Below are 24,230 nucleotides of genomic sequence, written 5' to 3'. Positions count from 1 at the left end.
GCTTCATGCTCAGCTTTAGTAAAAAGATTTTCAGCACTTCTATTCAAAATCTGTCTGCAGAGGATAATTCTCTTTTAGTCTGAGCAGAAAAAAATCCAGATCTGTGTCATAAATAAACACTTACCACTATACATTGTCATTGTCATTATACTTTAAGGGACCCCTCCTCAGTTTTGTACCATGGGTAACCTGCAGAACATCAGATGGTTAAGATCATGAGAATGAATGCTTTCTCCAGACATGACAAAAGGTAAATTTGGCAACTTCTTTTAAGATAGGCTGTCCCATGTGGCTCAGTGCTGCCGGGTGTGATTGGCATATCTGGTGTGTATTTGGAGAGGATGATAAGGGATTGTCAGACTCCAGGGGATAATGTGGGATTCTTTGTCTCAGGGATCAAACCAGAGCTGTGCAGCGAGGAAAGCATCGCTCCTCTCTCTGGAGGGCACTGGATGCAAAGTCCTCTGAGATCTGCATGGATGGATGGATTATGAATTTTTAAACCTATATAACATCCTCTGAAATTTGCATGAAGGGTTGATTATTTTTTAAATCTTATACTCCTGTATAACACCAAAGCATCCTTTTTTTTGCATGCAATGGCAAAACATATAGAAGCTGATCCAAGAGCGTTTGAGTTGACGGATAGGCTAACTGTTTAGCCTTGAATTGCGTGGGGTGAACAGGTGGATTAAAATCAAAGTGATCATCCTGATTGTCAGTGTGCAAAATGATGAGCTGCACTGAGCTGCAAACAAGCAGCAGCCAGCAGTGAGAACCTGAAGGTGTGTGTGTGTGTGTGTGTGTGTGTGCTGTGGTGCGTGTGTGTGTGTGTGTGTGTGTGTGTGTGCTGTGGTGCGTGTGTGTGTGTGTGTGTGTGTGTGTGTGTGTGTGTGGTTGCCCACAGTGGTGTGCTGCAGTCCGCTCCCTGCCGCTGGTGAGTAACTACATGGACATTAGCGGGCGCAGCGGCACAACCACCGAGCCAGAGTGGATTAAAACAGAGTGCGTGCGCGGAGAGACGCTCGATACACGACTGTGTAACCAACTGAGAAACCCCGGTGTGTAACGGCAAGTCCGTTACACGAGTTTGCAGCCGCGAAACCGCAAAAGAAAGCCTCTTGGCGAACTCGGTAGTGCCGTGCATTGTGTGTCAGGCAGGGAGAGCTCGGCGGGAATGGCTTCATCTCCGTGCGGCAACAGTAACTTTGATTCCGGTCTGGAAATCAAAACTCGCTCGGTGGAGCAGACGCTTATTCCTCTAGTATCGCAGGTGAGTACCCCGTGAACGCAAAACAAGTCGCTATGTTGCTATTTGTGAACATGTTGTACTTTAAAACGTACTTTGGCTTCACAACAACAGCCGTGTTCGGACACATGAGGCTAACTTTGATTCTCGTGTTTACCTGCTCGTGTGCGGAGACTGCATGTTTCCTTCTCGTGCCGTGTTTAAAGTCTGTCCCACGTGTGGAGAATTTACTGTGAGTTGTTACATTGTAACTACTGTGATTGTTGTTATCGATATTTGTAATTCATTACAACATACTATTAAGTCGACGTGTTAGAAGTTGCACACAGCAAAGCCTTAACAACTGAGCTGAGCAAAACTTTCAACATGTAAAATGAGACTAAAGACACATTTGTTGTTGTTAGGCAGAAGTAGGCTACAGAATTACATAACAGACTATACTGTAATCCGAATGGGGAAGTAATTATGGGAGCAATTAAACCAATGATCAGCCATCCAACAAAAAACAATAAAACAATTGTTTAATCCCCTATTTTGCTTGAGATCACCAGAAACTCTCGTGTGAAAATACTTTTCAAGAGGGCATAAATGTTTCCCCCAGAAGTTGTGTGCCCCTCTTCGCCGGTCCTGAGCTGCACTGTGACTCCCACTTCTCTAATTGGGCCACTTTGAGGCACGTGTTTTGTTTTCCAATAAACAGAAGAAGATGAAAGACCCACTTAAGGCCACTGCACTCTTTCAACAACTCCTGTCTTGCACACTCCAAACAGTAGTCCCAGCTTTAAAAGCATGGAGTTTAGGTCAATTAGTTAATTAATCATTTTATTGTTGAACTATAAGGCTGTTTTGTAATGTTTTTCTTTTTTTTTTTTAACAATAATGCCACTTTAGACTTTTAATTTCCATTTTAGTAACAACAGCAGATGATTCCTTTTACAAAGCTTCTGCTTTTAACATGAGCTGTTTTTCTCTGTGGTTTCCAGCACTCTGCTTAGGACGGGAGGTGGGTTGCATCCCCTGAATAGGGGGATGACTCCCAGTCTTATAAATGCTAACATCCCTTTGCTGTGCAGGGGGCTGAAGTGCCAAAGACCTGTAAATGTCCTGTTGTTTCCACTTAGAGAGTGGGAGAGAAAGGCACCTCACTGCTGGGTTAGTGAGAGTCTGGACAATACCACGACGGAAGGTCCCTGACACTGTCCTTCCCCCTGTGAACGCTGAAAGCCTGCTTCCTCCCTTTCATTGCGCTGGCTCATTTGAAAGATATAAGGTCATCCTGTGCTGAATGACTATGCGTTAGTTATCAGAAAAGGACATCTGTCAGGGGATGTGCTCTCTGAGTAGGCTGTTCGTATAGATTTTCAGTCATTCATAAGTACACCAAAAAGAAATTTTGGGAGGAAATCAGGATTGAATCCATGTAAGGTTACAACAGCAGTCTCTGTAAAAATATAGTGGGCACTGCTGTAATAGTAAATCTGCTGCTCTGCGTTATCTTAATAATATTTACGCTGCAGCAAACTTATGGTGCACTCCTGCCCGCTGAGAAAGACTGGCTGAGCTCCAGTCTATAGCGTAGAAGAATGTGCTGTATACTGTAACGGCATTCAGCATATTACAGTCCACGGCTGAATCGTGGGCCTCAAGGACAATCTTTCCAAACTTTCTTTTTCTTTTTTTTTTCTCAGTGTGAGGCATGTCCCCATAGCAACAGAGCTCTGCAATGCTGAAAGAAACAACATTTCCAAGGACCGTTAACTGCATATGTTATGTTTTTGTTGTTGTTGTAATGTCATCAGAAGGACGGTCACTCAGTCGGTGCTGACCGGTACATTAGTTTCCCCTGCTGTGAGTACTTTTCATCTAGTGTGGTTACAAGCACATAAACCGCTCAATTACAGCAAATGTATGTTGCTAGAGCTAAAACGATCAGTTGATTGACAGATATAACAACAACTATGATAACTGAGTTAAGTTTTCAAGCAAAAAAAATTGTAAAACATTTTAAGATTTCTCCATGAGCTCTGGGAACTAATGAAAATGATCATTAGTTGTAGCCCTACATGTTTCATAGTAACTTGATTTCCCTAGTGACTTTCATGGATTTCACATGATAATGTATGATTGTTGGGTTAATATCCAGAAACAGGTGTGTACTACTGTGTAATGGGAATTCACATGAAGGGACTGCTATCTATTGCAGTTACAGAACAACTTAAACCTTATTACTAGTCGTGTTTGAGGCATGTGCACGGAATCAAAACTTCAAAAGAAATCTGTCTTACTTGTGTACATGCCAGTGGTCATTAGAAATATGGATGTTTAACTCAGCTGTGGTACTCCGATTACTGCCCTAATGTGAGTAAGATAACTGAGTTAAGGTGTTTATGTGACGGTTCTGAGTATCACTATTGGCTTACATGGCTTGTAATTGAATTATTATAGTCAGTGTAGATGCACTGACTGTGTGGGCTGTGTTGTGCGGCCTTTTTTCTAAAGGAGTATGTATGTATGTATGTGTGTGTGTGGGTATGCATGCTTGTGTGCTGTAGGGGTCATTAGATAACTATCTAGGAGGAAATGAAAAAGCAGCGTCAGTGAGAAAAGCTGGTGTTTGATAAGGTATCATGTTGCGCACTGTCCCCTTCTTATATTATGTATCTCCTCTTCTCTCCTTGCTATGACGTTGATATCCTCAGGCCTCTGTTATCAGCTTCACTCCCACCAGGGTGTAATTATAGGCCTGGGAGTCTCCCGGCCTTGCACTACGTAATACACGCACCAGGTACATACACATGCACGGAGTCCCACCCGCCGCTTCTCTTTTCATGCTAGTATGTTCACCTGTCTTATTGAGTCCTTGTGTGTGCACTACTCAAGAGTTTTTGCAGTTTCAATTATGTCTGAATCCTATTTTTCTAATGTGGCCACCTGGATGTTTTCTAGCTGCATCATTTTGACCATTCGCTTCCTTTTTCAAAACAGAAGGGGCTCTTACCTAATTTAACAGAAGCACTCTCCTCAGCCAGGAATTCACTAATGTGCTTTTGCTTCACCACTTCTGCTACAGCCATCTCCATACCAATGGACGTGCACTGTGAGGGGCATATTGAGGGTAATGAATTGCGCTAGTGGTAGTCAAAAATGTAATGGGCACCACACGTAGAGAAGGGAAACTAAGTGAATGTGTCGGCTGTTGTATGTGTGTCCTATCTGTGATGTGCTCCACAGCCAGCTGGAAGGCAGTTAGCGATAATCTGGCTGCCTTTTCCTTGAGATGTTATTCCTGTTTTGAAGTGGTGATTAGCGAAATAACAGTTCTGTTCCTGGGTTTTTATAATTGCGGTGTGTTCCTAGTAAAAACACACCAGCCCTGTCTGGGTACGGACATGGTGGTCCTCAGGCTGACGAGGTGTAAGGGTGTTGTTCTGAGGTAAAGATGTGTGGGAACGAATAAGGGCCAGGGAGTAATATCTGAGACTTTGATCAGATCGGTGAACATTTAAACACTTGTGACACATTGGCCTTGTGATTACACAGCTATGCCGGCACCATAATTTTTCTGCAGGGCTAAGCCAGGAGTTTCTTAAAAGATTTTCTACTATAATTGGGTCTGGAAAATCCGTTCTCTGTCCAAGTTTGTTAGCGTCGACTTTGTCATGCTTCCAGGGGTTCTGTGGTGCTTGCAGTTTTGCCTTCTGATGTGCTAAAATGGACTGTGAAAAAAAAAAAAAAAAAGTAGCAATTCCACATTGATTTTGCTCACCAACTGGATTGAGATGGCATATTTATTACCCAAACAAAAGCTCAGTGGCAGGTTTGTGGATATGATTTGCTCAGGGCATTAGCATTTTGTCACATAAATTCCACATTAAACAAAATGCTGACAAAAACAGCTCTCCATAAACACGCTCCTCACTTAACAGCTCTGTAAGCACGACCATCAGTCAAATTTTCACCCCTCTTTCTGGAAATATTGGAAATTGAGTTTTATTGAGGTACGAGGCACTATTCCCCTCTTAATGTCCCTGGTCCTGTGGTGGGGTGACATGACAAACGTCCAGGTAGTGAAGTTGTTTTTTATACTCAGACAGAGAGGCATTACCGTTGCCACGAGCCCTAACAGATCTGCTTCCTCCAGCAGCATGATGATAATGAAGACAAATAGGTCCCTGGCATGAAGGTGAAACCACATGAGGATTACAGTGTGCTACGAGCAGGCATGCGCGTGCATACACACACACTCGCAGACCAAAATATACTTACCTCCTGGGAATGAGACAAAATAAGCCTTTATTTTGTGTGTGTGGAAGAAGTAGGGGGGGGGGGTTCCAGTGTGTTTTGTGTGTCTTTGTTTCTGCATACTTTGGTATGTGTGATTGTTTGCTCATGGACGACAGAAACTAAATGAATCTGTGGTGCCGGTGTTTGAGGTTTCATGTGTTGTCACCTACATTTTTTGTGTGCTTTGTGCTGCCACCATGACTTGTCACCTTATCAGCCTTCAAGCCTTTGAGGCCTCGGCCAAAACAACAGTGTTTCTTATAACAAATTTTCAGCGCAGGTCAAACGGCACCGCAAGGCCACCATTATTCCTGTTGTGCCATTATCAGTGGAAGATTTTCGAAGAATGGCCAATGTATACCCTAACACTCACACTCATTCATTTTCCCATATACAGTAGTGATCTTTCTTCTTCTTGAGTTTTAGACTGGCAGAGTGTGTGGTTCAGTGTTTTGTTTCAGCCAATCCCCCCCGACTCAAACATCAAATATATGAATCAAAGTGAGCCTGACTCATATTATTGTTGTGTAAATGAGGATCTGAGGCAAGTTCTTGCTCAGTGGTAGGTAATATACACCGGCAGTCAACAACCCTGTGTCATCAAATTGAAATGAGGTGTAATTTCACTCAACTCCCCCTGTTTTCTATTAAAGTGGTTGGATTAGTCAGCTAATTTTGTCAGTTTATAGAATTCAGATTCTCTCTCTGAACCTCCCACCCTCATTCTCTCTCTCTTATATTTTTTTGTATCTCTCTGGCACACACACACACACACACACACACAAACACAAACGTAAACACACGTGCAAGGCTTGCATGACCAGTGTTTCCACCTTATCCTTCCTCTTACACTCTTCTCACTATTGCTATCAGGGGAGTCATTACAGATCGCTGTTCTCTTTAAGTGCCGATAAAAGGGTCTGCCTCACATGTCGATCCATTGACCTCTCCCTGGCTAATATACTTCCAGATGAGAAAGGTGTGTATTTGTGTGAGTGTATGTGATTGTACGTGTGTGCCCCTGAAACCTCCAAATAACCCAGCCTAAAGGGATCAGTCACCTGGGGAGAACAGCACAGTTAACTTAATGGTGAAAAAAGCTATCTTGCCCCCTGCCATTTAAGTTATCTGAAGGCTGTGGCTAATAGTGATAACTGCTTTTAATTGTCTCGAGGAAAGCTTCTGCCTCCAACCAAGACGTATTGCTATAGCTGGGAGGTTGATAAAGTATTGATTAAACATCCGTCCCATTATCAGAGAGCCTCATTGTGGTACTATCTGTGCTTACATAGCGCAAAGTCTTGAAATGTCAACTGAAAATGTAAAGCAATTTCAGGGACCTGTTCTCTATAAAGTAAGGTCCTGTAGTGGCTTTCGGTCACATAGATAGTTGTGGTTGAATTGTCCAGGTTTTGAGATATGTCACATTGAGATTTCTGCCAAAGAAGTAGTCCCTAAGAAATCTGTTGATAGTGAGTTTGTATAAAAACTAACCAGGACATTAACTCTGTAAAGATGCTATTGAATTTTTCAAATGTAATTTAATTCTGTTATCGCCTTAAACAAAATTAGATTAATCTCAACTACCTGTTTAAATGATTCTTCACCATGCTCAGCCCTATATGTATCCTATGTAAAGGGTCCTCTAAGACTGTAAAGGCTATTAGAGGCTTAGCATTCTTGTTTACTATCAAGTGACTGTTTGGCCCATTACCAGCCTTTACTTACAGTATATTCTTAGTTTATGATGATTAGATGCGACATCTTATAAGCGTGAGCACACAGGAAGAGATCTCTATCAGCGGGGATGTGGTGCCTAATGTAGCGTGATGTTTTGTGTTGTCCAGCCTCACTGGAAGCACCCTGTGGATTGAAACAGATGCATAAACACACGGCCAGAAGCACAAACAAGGTCATACTTATTGACATTAATTACTCTGTAGTCACACAGAGGCCATCTGTGAACGTCAAGGAAACAGCACAGCAGTTTCCCTGCCAGTCCTTCTGTAGCTGTACGTAGATAATATTTCAATAACAACAAGTCATTATAAAGGATGTACCAGATAAGATGGCTTCCTCCTTACTGCACTGAAAGCAGGTACAGAGATATGAAGATAGACAGAATCATGAGGCGTTACCGTACATGCTGTCAGGACTGAGGAGACTGAAGAGTGCGAAAGGACAGCCCACTTACTGTAATCTTGTAGACATGTACCCTCCCACACGTCTTGTCATGTATTGCCAGAGATATCACACAACGTGTCTATATTGTCTGCTGCCTGGACAACCACAGGTAAACAAATCAGCATTTGGCAGGCAGCTGTTTGTATCCCATTGCCTTTCTGTTGGCGGTTTCTTGGCTCGGTGGAGTGATAATTCCAGTCTTGAGCGCATGACATTGACTAGGACAGTTGTTCTCGATATGGGGTCTGGGCCTTGTTAGGGGAAGCTCTGCAAATCCTGGGGGAGACAGGAAACCTTGACAGTTGTGAGGTTGTCTAAAAATGATTCATAAAATTGCAGTAACGGTTCATCTTTACATAAAGCTAAGTCCCTTTAAATATCTTGCTTCACATTTTGTCTTCAATCAAAATATTACAGCACTGTGACTTATTCTCTCTAAGAGAATGGCTCCCTCAGACAAAATTGAGACAACCATGTTAAAAAAAAAAGGTGTGGCAATCAGGCTCTGAGGGTTTTAGTGCTTTAAAGTACCTTACTTGCCTTTCACCTCATGTAATATCTTTGCCTCACGTCTCTCACTCTGCGTCCCCCCCCCCTCAACTCTCCGGCGCCCCCTGGGTAGTGGACCTCACAGTTTGAAAACCTCTGCTCTATGAGATGGACCAATCCTATACTTTATAAATCAAAGGGAATAGCAACATTTCTAAGAGACAAAAAACACGGTTTTCTAAGATGGAATGAGGAAAAAGGTAGGGAAGCACTGGATTAGGATATCTGGAATGATACTGAAATAGAAACTTTGCTGTTGGTAAATACTGTTGTAGCTTTGGATATGAGTATAAATTCTTGAAGTATAATTGTCCAACGATTTCTATCTTTAAATTTTATACAAAACAGAAATATCTGATGTACATCCCAAAGCTCTCGTCATCATGTTTGTTCTTCCCTCCCTCTCCAGCAGCAACATTGCTGACTGTACCACAGAGGAATCCTTCAGTCTGGCTTGTATGTGTTAATTGCTTTCTTCGAGCGTCTTTGAACTTCTCCCCTCTCGATAATGAGTTCTTTTAAAGAGATGAGGTTTGACATGACAGAACAAAGAGAGTGTGAAGGACACAGAGAACACAGAATACCAAACGTTTTCTTATCTTCTCTAATTCTGAATAGTACGAAATTTCAAATATTTAAAGTTTGCTGTGTTATTACAACCTTCTTCCCATGGTATAACTTCTGTATATGAGAATGTATTATTTCTACACTATTGTTATTGCAAATGTTGACCAATGACACTACTGACCTTGTGTAACTGTATCACTTTCAGTGTGAGGCTGTAAAACTTAAAACTTAAAAGTACTAGTAATACAGAGCACACGCTGGAATCCTTCACTTTATGATGCGAGTTGCTATGTTGTTGTGAGGAAGAATCAGTATGTAAGATGCTATAGCACCTTGTTTGTATGCCTTCCACCCTTCCTCTGTTGCTCTGCCCAATTTCCCAATTTTGTTTTCTTGTCACACACTTTACTCTCTTGCTCTTTCGTTCTGACTTCAGCCTTGTGCTTAGTTTCTCCCCATCTCTCTCACCTTAGCCCCCTGTTTTCTCACTTTTAATCTCAATCTCTCCAGAGAGTGTCCCCGTATCACCTCATTAATTTTGCAGCCTACTGAAAAGTTAGCCAAAGGCTACAGGTACAGTAGTGCACAGAGCTGAAAAGTTCAGCCGCACAATTTCTCTTAGGATCTTTTACCTTTTTTTCTTCAGTGGAGTAAACTGAGACATAATCCTCAGCCCTGCACCTATTCTGAAGAACAGTAACAGGAACAGCATGTAACCAGCTCAGCCAGATTTGGCTGTCCCTTTCTTTGACATAGAATATTTGAGAGTGATCAAGAAGCTGGTATTCTTACCATCTTTTGTCTGATCGTCACATATCTTCAGGGGAAATGTTTTTGGAAGCCAATGCAGTGTTGAAAGCACAATTGTAAGCAGATATGATCTTAAACATTGTGAAAAGACTTACGGTGGTATGCTGTTTCTGAACAAATAGGTTTTGTTCTCAAATATTGTGCAAGATGGAGCTGTATTTAAAGTAGCCAGATTTCCACAGGCCATTTTAAAGTTGTCTTTTCAAATGACAGCTTCAGCAGGGGTATATCTAACAGGTCAGCAACTGTGAAGAAGAGACGCAGTGTTGTAAATCCTCGTTAGATTGTCCCATTATATAAACCAGATTATTTACGTCACATTTCATGGTTTGAATGCAAATGAGTCAGGAATATAAATTGTCCCAAAAAAGTCTATCAACCTCAGATTCAGCCTGTCGCTGATGTATTTGTCCTGTCGTCCAACCCTGGTGATGCTCTTCCCCGAAGCACCCGACACTTAGCTAGATACAGTATGGGGAGGGTGTTCTTATCTTGTCACTGTTTCTGGGTGAGTGGAGCTGGTGGGTGACATCTTGGGGCCGAAACACAGCCCAGTGGGGGTGTACTTACACACACACTCCCAGTGCCAACCCCTATAAATAAGTTAAAGTCACTCACCTTCTATAAATAATGTTCCGGTTGTTCTGGTGCGTGTCTGTTATCTAAAGGGCTGAAAGGACCTTTTTGAGTTGCTGATGAGATGAAAACTTTACTTTTGTTTGGATGTGAGAGTTACTGTTTGGGATTGTATGAGTATTTATTATGGGTGGGACTTTATTTTCCTGTTTAGATTGGATTGCTGCTTGTGAATGTAGAGGGTCCTGGTACTGGTTCAAATAAATGGTTTTGAAGTTTAAATAGAGGCCTACTAGAACTTCAAATATGTAGTACCAAAAAGTAAAAGCATGTTCCCCAAGCCCCCCATGAATGTGTGTGAGAGAGTCACTGTGTCACAACACAGGCCATTATGTGGTTTGAAGTCGGGGGGGTGGCTGCATTCCTTCACAGGGCTCATATGTCGAGCTTCTACAATGTCTATCGTGTGAATGCTGTCTGAGATTGAGTCTATGTATTCTTTATAGGGGCATCACGGCGACGGTCAAAAGTCAAAGTCTCAAAGACCTTATGCACTCTGTACTGGCTGGTATGCACGAGTTAGTGCCCGCCCTCCAAGGACTTGAACTTCGCCTCATTTCGTTCGCTCACCACTTTCATCAGTGAATCATCCTGCTCAGCCACTTTCCCTTTGCATATAGGGTTTTGATGTTTGGTTTGACACACTTCATTGATTTATTATTGAAGTCATTCACTTTTTAAAGTCCCTTTCTTCTCAAATGTCAAACCTTCAAGACCACATTCTTAGAAATACCTTTTTTTTCTACTTCTGGGTGAGGATTTGTCTTGCTCTGGGGATAGTTTGCAGTCATTCTGACTTTCTGTTTAGAATTTTCAGTGGCTCAAAAATTGTGGAGGTAGCTTGTGAGAATTATTTCTTTCATCAGGCACTTTTTTTATTTGATTTGTGCCTCCAATAGGTGACTCGGAACCAAAGCCCATTTTTCTTTGTCACTTTGCTTCTTCATTTAAGAAAAACAAGCCTCATTATTTTAGAAGCAAGTCAGTGCCTTTGTGTCAGGTGTATTAGCTCAGTGTCCTCCGAGCAGCCACTGCAGTCATTCTGTTTTTTTTCCTGCAGAACATGCTATCACTGTGGGAGGCTGTCACATAGCCTGGTTAAGCCACTTTCACACACTGTTCACTGCACACTATTATTTGTCCATTACTTGTAATTACCCATCATGATGACTGATGGAATGTTTTTCGAGGCTGAGTTGGCAAGCAGTTAGGATTATCCTGTTGAGGACTTTATATAATTACCCAGTCATTAAACACGGCTCTGTGTGAATACAACCTGAGGGGGGCAACATGCCAATGGCTGGGTTGTTGTGGTCGTACCTCCAGGTTGTGGAAGCAGCCTGTTGTTGTCATGCTATGTTGCATCCAGGAAAGTGACTCTAGGACAAATGTTGTTGGATCTATGGCTGCTGCATCGTGTCAGTGTGGTCTGCAGCCGTTGAGACTGAACTGACTGAACGCTTTTCTTTGGAGTTTAGAAATCTCCAACGCTGGTATTTTACTCTCAGGGAAATGCTTTGTGAAGCCTGTTTTACAAACCCAGCTGATGATGATGCTGACGAGAGGATGCAGGCTCTAATTGTCTTGATTGTTTTGGATTGGACTTGTGTGTTCATCTAAGTGATGCCGAGTGATGATAGATCTAGAGATAGTTCCGCGACAGGTTGCATCGATTTACAGTTCCACCTCTTTGGGTTTTACACAGGTACTCATCAGTCTTTACTGGCTGCCCAGGAGATCCTTACTGAGATAATTGAGGGGCAGAATGTAGAATACAATAGAGCCTCATCAGGAACTGGAGTATGCCCTTTTCAAGTGCTTTCATATCAAGTTTGAACAACACAAAGAAATCATGAAGAGGGACAATCAAAGTTTGGAGTCAGATAGCAAGAACAAAGTAGAACAGAGCTCTTGGCCACATTGTATTTTTTGGTGGGGTCCAGAGGTTTCAAAGAGAAAGATTTGTTACAGCCCATGCGCATTTTTTAACATTTTTTTCTTTGTTTCTTTTGAAGGTGCGTCATCTCAGGGTTAGGATCTAAATGATTCGACTCGTAGGAAAATTGTTTTCATGCTTGACTTTGTGGAGCTTGTCTGCACTGCCTGCTCAATACAGAATACCATTCACCTTGCAATTGTAGGGTTTAGTTATTCATTCTTTGCAAATTTTGGTATGTTTATGCGCACCAACAACAGGCCATGTCTGCTGATGAAACCTTCCACTGAAATGTTTTTGTTTGTTTTCTTTGCCTCTTCTCTTCCTGGATTGTAACCACTTGCCTAATACAATTATATGAATATTCTATTACAGAGCTGCAAGTCTCATTCAATTAGTGAAAGAAATATGACTTCAGTATCCAGGCAAAGGCCTTCTTATGAGGCGCGCTGTTTGGAAGTTATAAAACTTTCCCTGAATGTTGCCAGGAGCCGAATCTGATGGAGAGATTGGAGACCTCACATGTAGATGTAATATTTGATGTCTCGATGTTTTTCCTGCTGTGTTTTGCTTCCTTTGTTATGTTTCCTTGCCAAATTAAACAACTGCCATATCCCTGTAAAAGATTTATTCCCAGGCAAAAGTATGAAGGAGAAGTCTCTATGAAATAACCTGGTCTTCTATGGAACAAAGAGCCCACTGTAGCCTAGAGAAATGTGTAACTGCATACGGTGTACATTTCCAAATGGGTGGGATCTCATCTGCATTGCCCTGCTGCCTGGGCCAGAGATGTCTTTGATATTATGTCTTGGATGTTTTGCGAAAACTTACTTGGATCAAAGATGTCTGTGCTGCTGGCCTGGCTGTCTTGGTTTCAGTATGATAACAGTTAGATTCAAGTAAAAAATCTGTGTGTTGTCAGTATCCTGTGTTTTATTTTTATCTGTTTTAAGTTTGTTACAACTTGCTTCACACTCTGGGACCCTGTTAATGATGTATGATTTGCCTGCTGGCTATTTTCAAGGGGTTTGGGTTTTTGAGACATTAGTATTTTACATCTGTTTGAGATAAGCATGAATATACATGTTTTGGTAGCGCATTGCCTCTGAAATATTTGTTACACCCTTAGCGAGATGTTGTCAGTGGTATTCAGCTGCCAGCAGATGTCCACAATTCCAGGTACATCACTATTAACATCACCCACACACTGGTAGGAAAAAGTTGAGCCCATCTCCAGCATATAGGCTGGGGCTACACTAATGAAACACCAAGGGAAACATGTTTGATTTATTGATTTATTATTTATTTGACAGCAGAACCACTCCTGTATTATGTTTTGCTCAAAACAAGTACAGAAAAGATCCCTTTCAACCACACACTCTCAGATGATCTTGGTAGAATGAGAGCTTTTGAGCGTTACTGTAATGTTGTACAGGTTATGTTCATGTAATTAACATGAACTAAATCAGGTATCACATTTTAACGCACTAAAAGCCTTTGCTAGTGAGATAAATGTATTTACTTCTCACACTTTGCAGCAAAAACTAAAAATGAACTTGAGATGTTACAAGATATTGTCACGTATTTATGTTTGACCAACATTCACAATGAGATTAAATCAGTTCTACAAAAGAGGTACTTCGACATTATGGTAAATACTCTTGTTTTCTTTGTTCCCCAGAGTTCTTTTGTATACGGTAAATATGAAGCTAACAGCCAGGAGCATCTTAGCCTAGCTTAGCACAAAGACTGGAAACAGGTGGAGATAGCTACGCTGGCTCTGTCCAAAGGTGAAAAATCCGCCCACCAGCACCTTCAACACTTGCTATTCAACTTGTTATATCTCATGTGTTTAATCCAAACGAATTCTTGAGGTCACTGTGCCTGGCCAAGAATTAGTCCAGTACATAACCCCCTGTAAAACTACAACTTGGTGTTTTTACAATTGAGTTTTAGTTGGGATTAAACCAACAAGATAAAATTGGTCAGTTAGTGAGCTTTATAGGTGCTGGTAGATGATTTTTGTTAGATTTGGACAGAGCCAGGCTAGCTGTTTCCCTGTTTTCATTCTTTATGGTAACTGGCTGCTGGCTGTAGCTTCACATTTGACAGGCAGTTAAATGAGAGTCAAATCAATTTTATTTACAAAGCCCAACATAACAAATCACAATTTGCCTCAAGGGGCTTTAGAGTGGTGTCAAACTTCTCATCTGACGCTCAGTAAGAAAGTGCATAAGTGCATTTCTCAAAATGTTGAACTATTTCATTCAATAGCTCATTAATGGTAGTTGATACAAATTCAACTGTAACATCTAATGGCTGCATGTGCAGAGCAGTGGAGGAACTGCAAGTGACAGCAATGTAGGAGTCTTTTGATAAGACGTAGCGTTTGAATCATTCTAATAAAGGGCTTCGTCTCCCAGTGCCCCTGGGTTCTGTGTTAATTCGATATTGGCATTAAATTAGTTAAAGTCTGATTTTTTTTAAATTCACTATTCTCCCGCCAGCAACTGTACAGAGCTTTAAAGAGAAACAAGGTCGGTGAACCACAACAGAAGTTTGTATCATGGTCTGGTGCTCTGCAAACAGAAGAGATCGATTCCCTCTGCTCCCCTTCCCATCTTAGTTAACCTTGGATCGTGGTTAACAGAGCAAAAATTGATCCACAGCCATGTTGTGTTTGTCTACCCCCAAGCAAGGACCATTGAATCAGAGGTCACTCTCACTCACACTGTCTCCTCTCGTCTATCCCCAGTGTTACTCTTAACTGAAGGAGAGCAATTTCTTTAAAAGTTTGTACTGTAGAGAGAGCTGGTAAATACTCATTTAGCCTTGTTTCCTCTGTAGCTCCTCTTAGCCATGCCTTCTGGTTTTCTCCATCTTAGCTGTCCACCCTCTTTTCTTATTTACTGTATGCTCTCTGCCATTCTCCTGCCTAGCTCTCCATCACAGCTGTCCATCTGTTTTTCTCCCAGGTTTGTTATTATCTCTTATCAGCTGCTGCTGGTTCCTCTCAGCTTCCTGCACCTCATATCAGCCTGACTGATTACACTGTAGATTATTTGTTACTGTCAGTGTACTAACAAACCAGGTCAGTGGGGTCCCGTAATAACGTTTTTTACTCCAATGAGTAATACATCCACTCAGATATCAAGCACAGTTTTCATGCATATGGGAGCAAAACATTTGAATAAAAGTGTGTTATGGTCATTACTGATAAAAGATCAATATATATAATATTTATAAAGAATAATTTAATCTTCCTTGTCAAAATTTGTCATATGGTAAACTACAACCAGCTCAGGTCAGAGTGACTGTGGAGAGCGCGCTGCTCAGCACCCTCAGTGGGCCCACTTAAGACTTGATAGATTTCCTATTACATTTAGACAGCCATGATGGAGCACCAGGTAGCACACAGCCTGTTCTGCTTTTCTTTGAGCTTCTACTTCCTGAGTGGAAACACTCCCCTGCTATGGCACATGAGTGGTAAGCCAGTCTGCTGCCAAGCCCCAGAGATGAATACTTCTCTTCATGTGAAACAATCACAAATATGTAATCTGGAAACCCAGGGCCATGTTTCCATCCCTCTATTTGGAAATCTGTCTCAGAGAGGCTATGAACACTTGAACCGTGGCAGAGCACCAAGGATCGATGCCAAGCTGTAATACCAGGCAATAAGTGGGATTATATTTGTCGTTTATTTGACAGTGAATGGTCCCTTGGAAAATATGGGGCGAGTTTATTGGTTCTGTCTACCGTGTGCCAACCTTACAATCTATTCTGTTTTGTCTTGGATTCTCCGCATACATGTGGACAGGCCGAGCCAATTGACTGTCAGAGCCAACAGCCAACTGCCCCTCATAGTCATACTGTAGCAGTAGCAGAAGAAGCAACTGAAGGCAGAACAGATTCAAAATATGTTTAAGTAACACAAGCAACATTTTACTTGCTGTAGCATTGTATGATTTATATTCCATTCAACAAAGTCTACTACTAAGTGCTCTGTTAGGTAAAACATATCTGCATTTTTCATTATATTCAAGGGGCTCCTTGGTGAGTCAGCTAATCTGACCAAGCTTGAATTCCTTACACAAAAATGATGATGCACACTGCAGCAGTGCTTGCTGTTGTGCCGTGGTGCGACAAAATCTGGAACAGGAGAGAAAGAGTATAGTGTTTGACATGTTGCCACGCTGTGAGTCATACGAAGAGCCTGGAGCAAACATTGCAGTTGACTACTCAAGGGTTAGGTGCCACCTCAGCTTTAATGGGAAAGTCACGGTCACCTGCAGAGATTTAACTGCAAAGAGAACAAATACGACAGTTTAGTTAGCAAATCTTGTTATTCCCCTGACCATGAAAATACACAGTGAAAGCAGCTGAAATCTCAGTTCTGTACTAGAATAGTGATCAAGAATACGAAAAAGAGTGTCAAGCTGGTTTTAGAACCTCAATACTATTTCAGTATCAAGTAGAAATGTCTTATCATGAATATCAAAAGTTGGCATTGAAAGCTTGGTCAGATTCTTCTTAAGTCCTTACTTATTTTCTGGCGTAAGCCAGGAATCAGGAACAATTGCTAATTTTAGTATAATTGTTGCTTATGTTAAATAGGAACAGTTCAACATTTTGGGAGTTATATGAGAGGATCTTAGCTTAGTTTAGCATAAAGACTGAAAACAGTATAGACATGTGAGTGGTATCGATCTTCTCATCTATCTCTCAGCAAGAAAGCAAATGAACGTAATTCCCAAAATGTCAAGACAACATTAAACACATGCATTTAGAAATGTGGCATATTTTGTTAAATGAAAAAATGGTTTGTAGAAAAACATGCTTATATTCTTCAAACTCGGGTATCATATATATATATATATATATATATACATATATATGCCCTAACCATTGACTTTACACACACACACACACACACACACACACACATATACATATATGTGTGTGTGTGTAAAGTCAATGGTTAGGGCACAGAGAAGAAGACATTGTCAGAGCATGAAAAGCTCGGTGCATGTAGGTCTCAAGGCCCAGGTGAGCCACCGCCTCGGGGTGCTCTGTATCTGATGCTGACCCCCACAGTATATTCCTAGATGCATCCCCGGGTACACCGGAGAAGGGGCAGGTGAACAGTTGAGACAGCCAGAGGCAGTTTGACCCGGCAGTCACGTTGTGTTCAGGGCACATCTCTCCTCTCCTTGGTTGACCCCCTCCCTGACTTTCTCTTTGTCTGTGTCTGTCTCTCTCTCCCTCCCTCCCACTTACTATCCAGAGAATTACGTGAGCAAGAAGGAATGAAAAGCGGTATTGTGCTCTGTTGACTGCAAGCTGTGTGTGTGTGTGTCCCTGTGTTTCAGTGGCTGTCTTTACTCGAGCGCTATGCAACTATGCAGACATCACGGCCTTGGCATGCCACAGAGGTCAGAGGAGCGAGAAACATGTTTTAACCAGTGTTATATTTACCATCTTTTCCATATGCCAGGTTCCAACCTCACATGCAGCGTACACAGAGCATGCCTCTCCAACATCAGTGGCATACTTTACTGCTAAAAAGCTTTTCTGAAGACAGAGGTTCCATTACAACATTTTTACTCATACACAAACGGTTTTATTCGCTGAATAATGTAGATAGTGGAATGTAGCCGTGTAAAAATAACACATTGCCTCATAGAACTGGCTTGGCATAATGTTTTGGAACAGAGCCCAGGACCACAATACTTTATCCCCTAACGTACTAGTTAGACAGCAATGCCTATCTCTGACCTCTTTCTGTGCAGCACGCAAGTGGAGGCACATGTGATTGTTCACAGTGAGAATGGAGACATATTTCATCATGCCCCTAACTGGATTTAAAAACAGAGTTTCCCACAGAGGGGAAAAAAACAGATCGATGTTTGTGTTTTCACCACTTGTAATGTGCAGTTAACAGTTTTTTTTAGTTAGGAAACGTGAATGGCATGCAGTGGCACTATAGGGCTGGGTATCGAACTCTCAGTACTCATTTAGTACTGATAGAAAGTATTGGAAAGGTGGCTTTGAATGTCTGGACAAATTTGTAATCTTGCTTACTTATTCTTTGATCAGATAAATCCTGATTTGAATTAACAAGAAATTCAGTTAAAAATTCAGTTACTATTTCATGTAAGAAGATTGCCTCTTTCGTTGAACACATCAAAAAACACCACTCACCTGTAAGTGGTACACAAGTAATTGTGTTTGCATTGAGTATTTCTTTCAGCTCTTGAATAAAAGGCATCAGCAGTGCATCTATAACAGACCCACTGTGTGTCATTCAGAGTCACTGAAGAGACATGACACTCTATTGTTGCTCATTGTCCTTTTTGAGTAGTTGGTTATACGCACTGGGGCACAGCTAGTTATTATTCATCAGCTAAAACCTTCTCGCTGATGTTTGCTGTGGATTCAACCTGCCTGTCCACATATTCAAATGTCAGCTGTGATTGCTGAGCCAGAGCTTGAAGGCCAAACAGTGCCCTTTTCTCATACAACTCCAATGGGGTACAATCTGATAAAAATCTAAAACTCCAAACTCATTCAACTGATAGTGTGTATGCCGTTCAGGTTTTCTTTACTGTCGGTCAGCCCTCGTCTCTGTTCGCCTGTCTCTGTATCTGAAAGCCTCAGTACGCCCCCACTTCTCTGTGTCTACCCCCATCAGTGTCTGCTTGCTTGTCTGTCTCATTGGCTGCGTGTCTGTTGGCATACATGAGCGAGTGGGCTAAGGTTCACGTCATGTGCTCGTCTTCTGATCTGTAACCTTTGTCACATGTCATCCGCTTTCTCTGGGTGCCCCTTTTCTGTGTGCTTCTCTCTTTGGCAATCAGCTGGTATTATCCCAGTCATCTTGTGGTCGTATAGGCACACAGTGATCTTTTCTCTTGAATTATCTGTCTTGCTGGGTAAAACCATCTGTGTTCAATCACCTTGAAGGGCCACAGCTATACTGCCAAATCACTGCACTCTCTATCTTTATCTCTGGGAAGTTGGATGTTTCAGCTGTGTGTGTGTGTGTGTGTGTGTGTGTGTGTGTGTGTGTGTGCGCACAAGGTAGAGAGAGAAAGTGGGCTTCACTAGTTGGATGCATCCTTATAATGTCAGGCTACAGGCTGCTATCACTGGTTTAGTGAGCCTAGATAGGGCTCCCGAATCAGACTGATCTGAGGACAGTTTGTCTCAGGAAAAGATTTAGAGGAGCATGATGCTTTCTGTGTGACCCCCACAGGTTCATTACAACAAGCATAGTCTCTGCTGATAAGACATACTTTCTCTTTCACTTTCTATTATACTCTCTATACTATCTTTAATCGGCTGTTTATAAGTGTGCATCCAGACAGGCTTACCGTGTGTGTGGATGCTTGTGTGAATCTACTTTCTTAAGTGATAAAAATAACTACATATGACTTAAATAACAGCAACTGTGTCTTTGGGATGTCTCAGGTTTGATTCCTTACTTCCTTAAGCAGCAGAATTCTTGGGTTTCTGCCTCTTTCTGTTACTTCTCCCACATGTAGAAGTGGTTTTGGTGTGGTGTCAATGCCTTTATAAACTGTATAAAGATTGAAATGTACCCTTACTCCTCAGGGTGGCAGCTCAAACAGACTTGTGGTGTGTGTGTGTGTGTGTGTGTGTGAGAATGTCTCTGCAGGTGTGTGTGTGTGTGTGTGTGTGTGTGTGTGAGGGAGTACTGAATGAAAAATGGCTCTGCATATGCAATCTAATTCCTGAAGAATGCATGACCAGTCGAGTCCACATATGGATGCGGTTCAGCTCAGTTTTTATGCTAAATTGAACTGCTGCCCTGTGGTTCTAACTTAACAAGGTACACCAGCAAACTCCCATTAGCTGACTCTGTAACTCTTTCCATTGTGTCTGTAGGCAGCAGAAAGAGCATAAAATGAATGCAGCTTACATTTGCTAGATGAGGGCATGACTGATTGTTGCAGAATATGGGTATAAATTGGCCGCTTGCCCAGAGTGTTTTACGAATGTTTTTGTTCAGTAATGACCAACTGGTGGACAACTTTGTGTTGTCCAGAAGATTGGCCACATTTGTTTGGACCAATTTGTCAAATTGGTGTCAATGTGTGCGTTGTGCACTTGACATTAGGACTAGAAATTAACTAATTTCATTGGGAAATTTCTTTGCAGTGTGAGAGTTAGATGGTGCAGCAGCTCTACTCTTTCTTATTTCTACTGTTCTGTGCACATGGTTTTAGAGTATACCCCAAAGGATACAGCTTAAACATCACAAGCTGCCACTGTACTGTATCACACTGTACTCTACCGCTGCAACCTGGCTCTGGGGACAGACTTGAAGCACTGCACACAGACGACTGCTAGAGGAGAGGATGAGGATGAAGGTGGGGAGAGAAAGACAGAGACTGCTGAAGTCACAAGGGAGGGAATTTTGAAAGGGAGAAGAATGATGCTAGATACATGGTGAGGAAGAAACAAGAGGGTAAAAGTGTGATGCAGATGTGACACGTCCTGCTCTTTATTCTCTCACTCCCTTCACCTCTCCCCATCTATCTGTATCCACTCTCCTGCTAACTCCCTTGTCTCTCTTTTCATCTCCTCATATCACTTCTCCAGTCTGGCTGACAACCAGCGCAGCATTGAACTCCCATCTGCTCGCGGCCAATTTGGAAGGAATTTGCTCACCCATTAAAGTGCATGTTCAGTTCGACTTTCATCCCTTTCCTCTTATGTTTTTTCTTTTTTTCCTCTCTCTCGCAGTCCCTAGAAAACAGCCAGCCACGACTCTCCTTGCATCAATAAACCGAACAGAAACTCAGATTCTGTGGAAGGCAAAAAGAAAAATGTCTGTGAACCTCTAGGAGAAATCCACATGGATAAGACAAACATTCAGTGTCCTTTCGGGTGCCGTTCCTCCTGCAACAATGATCCCTTTGTGCTGTAATGAGCCGAAATGAGACCTGGAAGTATTCTTTTTCCTGTTTATTTTAACAAAGTGATCCATGTGCTGTAGCGTGTGTGTAATGAGCGCGACAATCTGAGGTGTACAAGGACAAACACGAAAACTCACTCAGACAAAAGAACGCAAAGTTTCATCTGATCAGAAAGTAAACACGACCAAGACTTTAAACCTGTCTTTTTGTCTCTGTCCTCCTCTTCTCCTTCTCTTCCCACAAACTGCAGTCCAATTATTTCTTTCCCATACATACAGCACACACTAGATAGATGGATAATGTTTCTCCTTTGATTTACACCCCCACATTCACTCATGGAAATCCTTGAGCTTGACTGCTAATGGCTGAATGTGGTGTGAGTTCCTTTGCTACGATTCTGTTTCTAATCTAAACTTTACATTCAATCTTTTTGTTCTGAAAAAAGTGTTGGAGTTGTTACTCTCGCCAGCGGGCTTAAGAAATTCAACAAATAAGCTTGCCAATATACCACTTGCCAAGCAAGCAATTATTTTGATGAATGGCTACAATGTGTGTTTAATAAAAGCCCCGTCAGGCCTCCAGGAGGAGCTTGTTCACACTCACTTTTATCTCGCTGCCTTTGTTTGTGAAGGATTTCTTGCAGTTATTAAATGACAAGAATGACTCAAATTTGCCAAAGAGGCTTTGAATTGATCTGTTTTGCGTAAACTGAATTTTTCTTCCACAAACGCACCCGTTTATTTTCACATGTATACAACTGCACAATCCAAGAATCAGAATAGAGAAAAAAAAAACCCTGCAGGGAGAAAGAATGACTCTAATAACACCAAACTTTCTCCCAGCACAGCCATTCAAGGCAACTCAGTCAGTAGCCATGGGAGGCAGCCACAAATGTTTCCAGCTTTTGTTACCGTCTGATTTATTGTCGGTCACTGTGTCCTTGAGGTGTTAGTCTAGATTTCCCGCTAACCAATGGGTGGGCTCTGTTTGTGTATTGTGTTGCTCAGAGTAAGCTGTTGATGTCGCTTTTATGGCCTTTTAATTGTCCTAATTATGGACAACAAAGAGATGAGAGGTGGATGGCTGGGAATTGACTGGTCGTGTACCAGGGGAGAAGGTAATAAGAAGGGGATGGACAGGCTCTGCTGCATTAATGTGAAAGAGAAAAAGAGAGACTTTATAAGAGATTACATACAGATCTGTATGTGTGTAGGAGCAGGAGGAAGGTTCCCACTGGTCATTTGAAATATGACGTTAGTAGATGTTTTCTCCCATATCAGGGACTTTGATAAATTCTTCAGTGACGTACGAGTGTAAAAGGGTAAAATGGGCCACTTGTCATGAATATATCAGCATGTGTTCCAAGTTGACCTCCACATTTGTTACATAAGATAGTAGATTAAGATTACCCTTCTGTATCCAATCCGATGTAACACCAGGGACACAACCAAACCAGGAGGGAGTTGTGTTTTTTTAAGTTCATGGAAGTGTCCAATTAGCCCTGTTAATAAACAAATCTGTTGGAGGTCTGACATCTGAAGCTATATTTGTGCTTATTTCACGGATTTCATATCGGGTAAATCCTTGGTGGGTTCTGGAGGCTTTGGACCGGATGCTGCTCGGTTGGTAGTGCTCATTTGCATTCAAACACTGCCGGAGTGCAGCAGAGCGCAGCAGCATGGTATGGCTAGTGTGTGTGTGTGTGTGTGAAACAGAAAGATGAAGAATGAACTGAGAAGAGAGATTTTAAATGAGTAGACTGCTGTGAATTGTACAGTACACACCTAACCTTTGGCCGAAAGGCAGCTTTAATGATTGAGCAGCTGTCTATGAGGAGTGAAGCTGGGTATCGAACCTCGATACTTTTCTGGTATCGACCGACTTGTGTCCATAGAGCAGAGTATCAAAACCTGTACTGTACGTACTGAAAGAAAGAAGTTTGGCTTCTTTTGTAAAGTCATATTTGCTACGGTATCAGAACATTTCACTCGATACCCAGCTCTAATAAGAAATACTGTTTTTCTGAACTTAAGAATTTAGAATGAATGTGCACTGACACAAGTTCCTTTGATAAGCACACAAACACAATGGCCCCTTCTGCGATGGCACTGTATCAATATTATGTTCTCCCCACCCTGCCCTGTTCCTGTTTGCACAGCCCAGTAAATGTACCCACCTAGTAATCCCTAGTGGAGGAAATCCCAGGCAGTGGTTATTCTCTGCTCCCTCTCCCTGTCGCTCTTTGTAATTCACACAGACTTTTTCCACTCTGTTTGTCTTTCACAGACACACCGCGTTAAACTTGTTAAACTAACTCTCACTCTCCGCTCATCTGCTGCAGTGTGGGAAAAGCTTTTTCACACACGACGATCTGTTATCAGCTTTTCTCTTGGTGTCACTTTTGACCCCCTTTCATTTCCCTCTGTCTGTGCCTCAATCTCTTTCTGTCACTTTCTCTTCCTCTCCTCTCTCTGTGAGCCTCAGGTGCTGGTGTTTGTATACGGACACACAGGCTCGCTTACAGGTTCCTCTCTCATGCTTCACCCCACTTAAACACTGGTATCTGGATCAGTGCCATGCTGAGGGTTCACGAGTGTCACCATTTGCTTATACAAGTCCTATAGGAAAACAGTCATGCCTTTCCCTGCATTCAGACGTGCATGCACCCTGCAAACACGTGCAATACTGTGCATACACAGTCGTCCAGAAAAGCCAGGGACAAATGCTTCAGCCATCAGAAACACATACTTTACATCACAGAGATGTTTATCAGGTCTGTTGTATAACATGAATGCCACCTGACGTTGAACAACAGTCTGTTTTGTGACGTAGGTCTGAATCATGTGTCACCGTGCCCTAATTCCCTCTGTTAGGCTGCATAATGTTCAGCCAGCCGGTGTTTTCTAAGGAGTAGCCTACTCTGTGTGGGTGAGTCAGTGAGAAACGCTGGGCTCGCAGGAAGGGAAGCTCTATTACTGAATGATGCATAAAGTGACGAGTGACGGACAAAAAGAAGTGCTTTATGAGCGGGGTCAGGATCTTTCTACAGAACAATGGTCTTTCAGAGTCAGAA

The 24,230-nt window shown here is 42.1% G+C and overlaps 1 protein-coding gene across 1 annotated transcript in view; it reads left to right on the top strand.

Moving 5' to 3' along the window:
- Window positions 1–1,098: 1,098 nt before the first annotated feature.
- ctnnal1 (catenin (cadherin-associated protein), alpha-like 1) overlaps window positions 1,099–24,230 on the top strand; it is a 45,733-nt gene continuing 22,601 nt past the window's right edge. Inside the window, exon 1 of the mRNA XM_070921742.1 lies at window positions 1,099–1,273. Coding sequence (XP_070777843.1) covers window positions 1,178–1,273 — 96 coding nt within the window. The 5' untranslated portion in view covers window positions 1,099–1,177. The remainder of the gene's footprint in view (window positions 1,274–24,230) is intronic.

This window comes from Enoplosus armatus, chromosome 16 (genome assembly GCF_043641665.1).
Source record: "Enoplosus armatus isolate fEnoArm2 chromosome 16, fEnoArm2.hap1, whole genome shotgun sequence".
Lineage (NCBI taxonomy): Eukaryota > Metazoa > Chordata > Actinopteri > Centrarchiformes > Enoplosidae > Enoplosus > Enoplosus armatus.
This window is presented reverse-complemented; position numbering and strand designations above follow the sequence as displayed.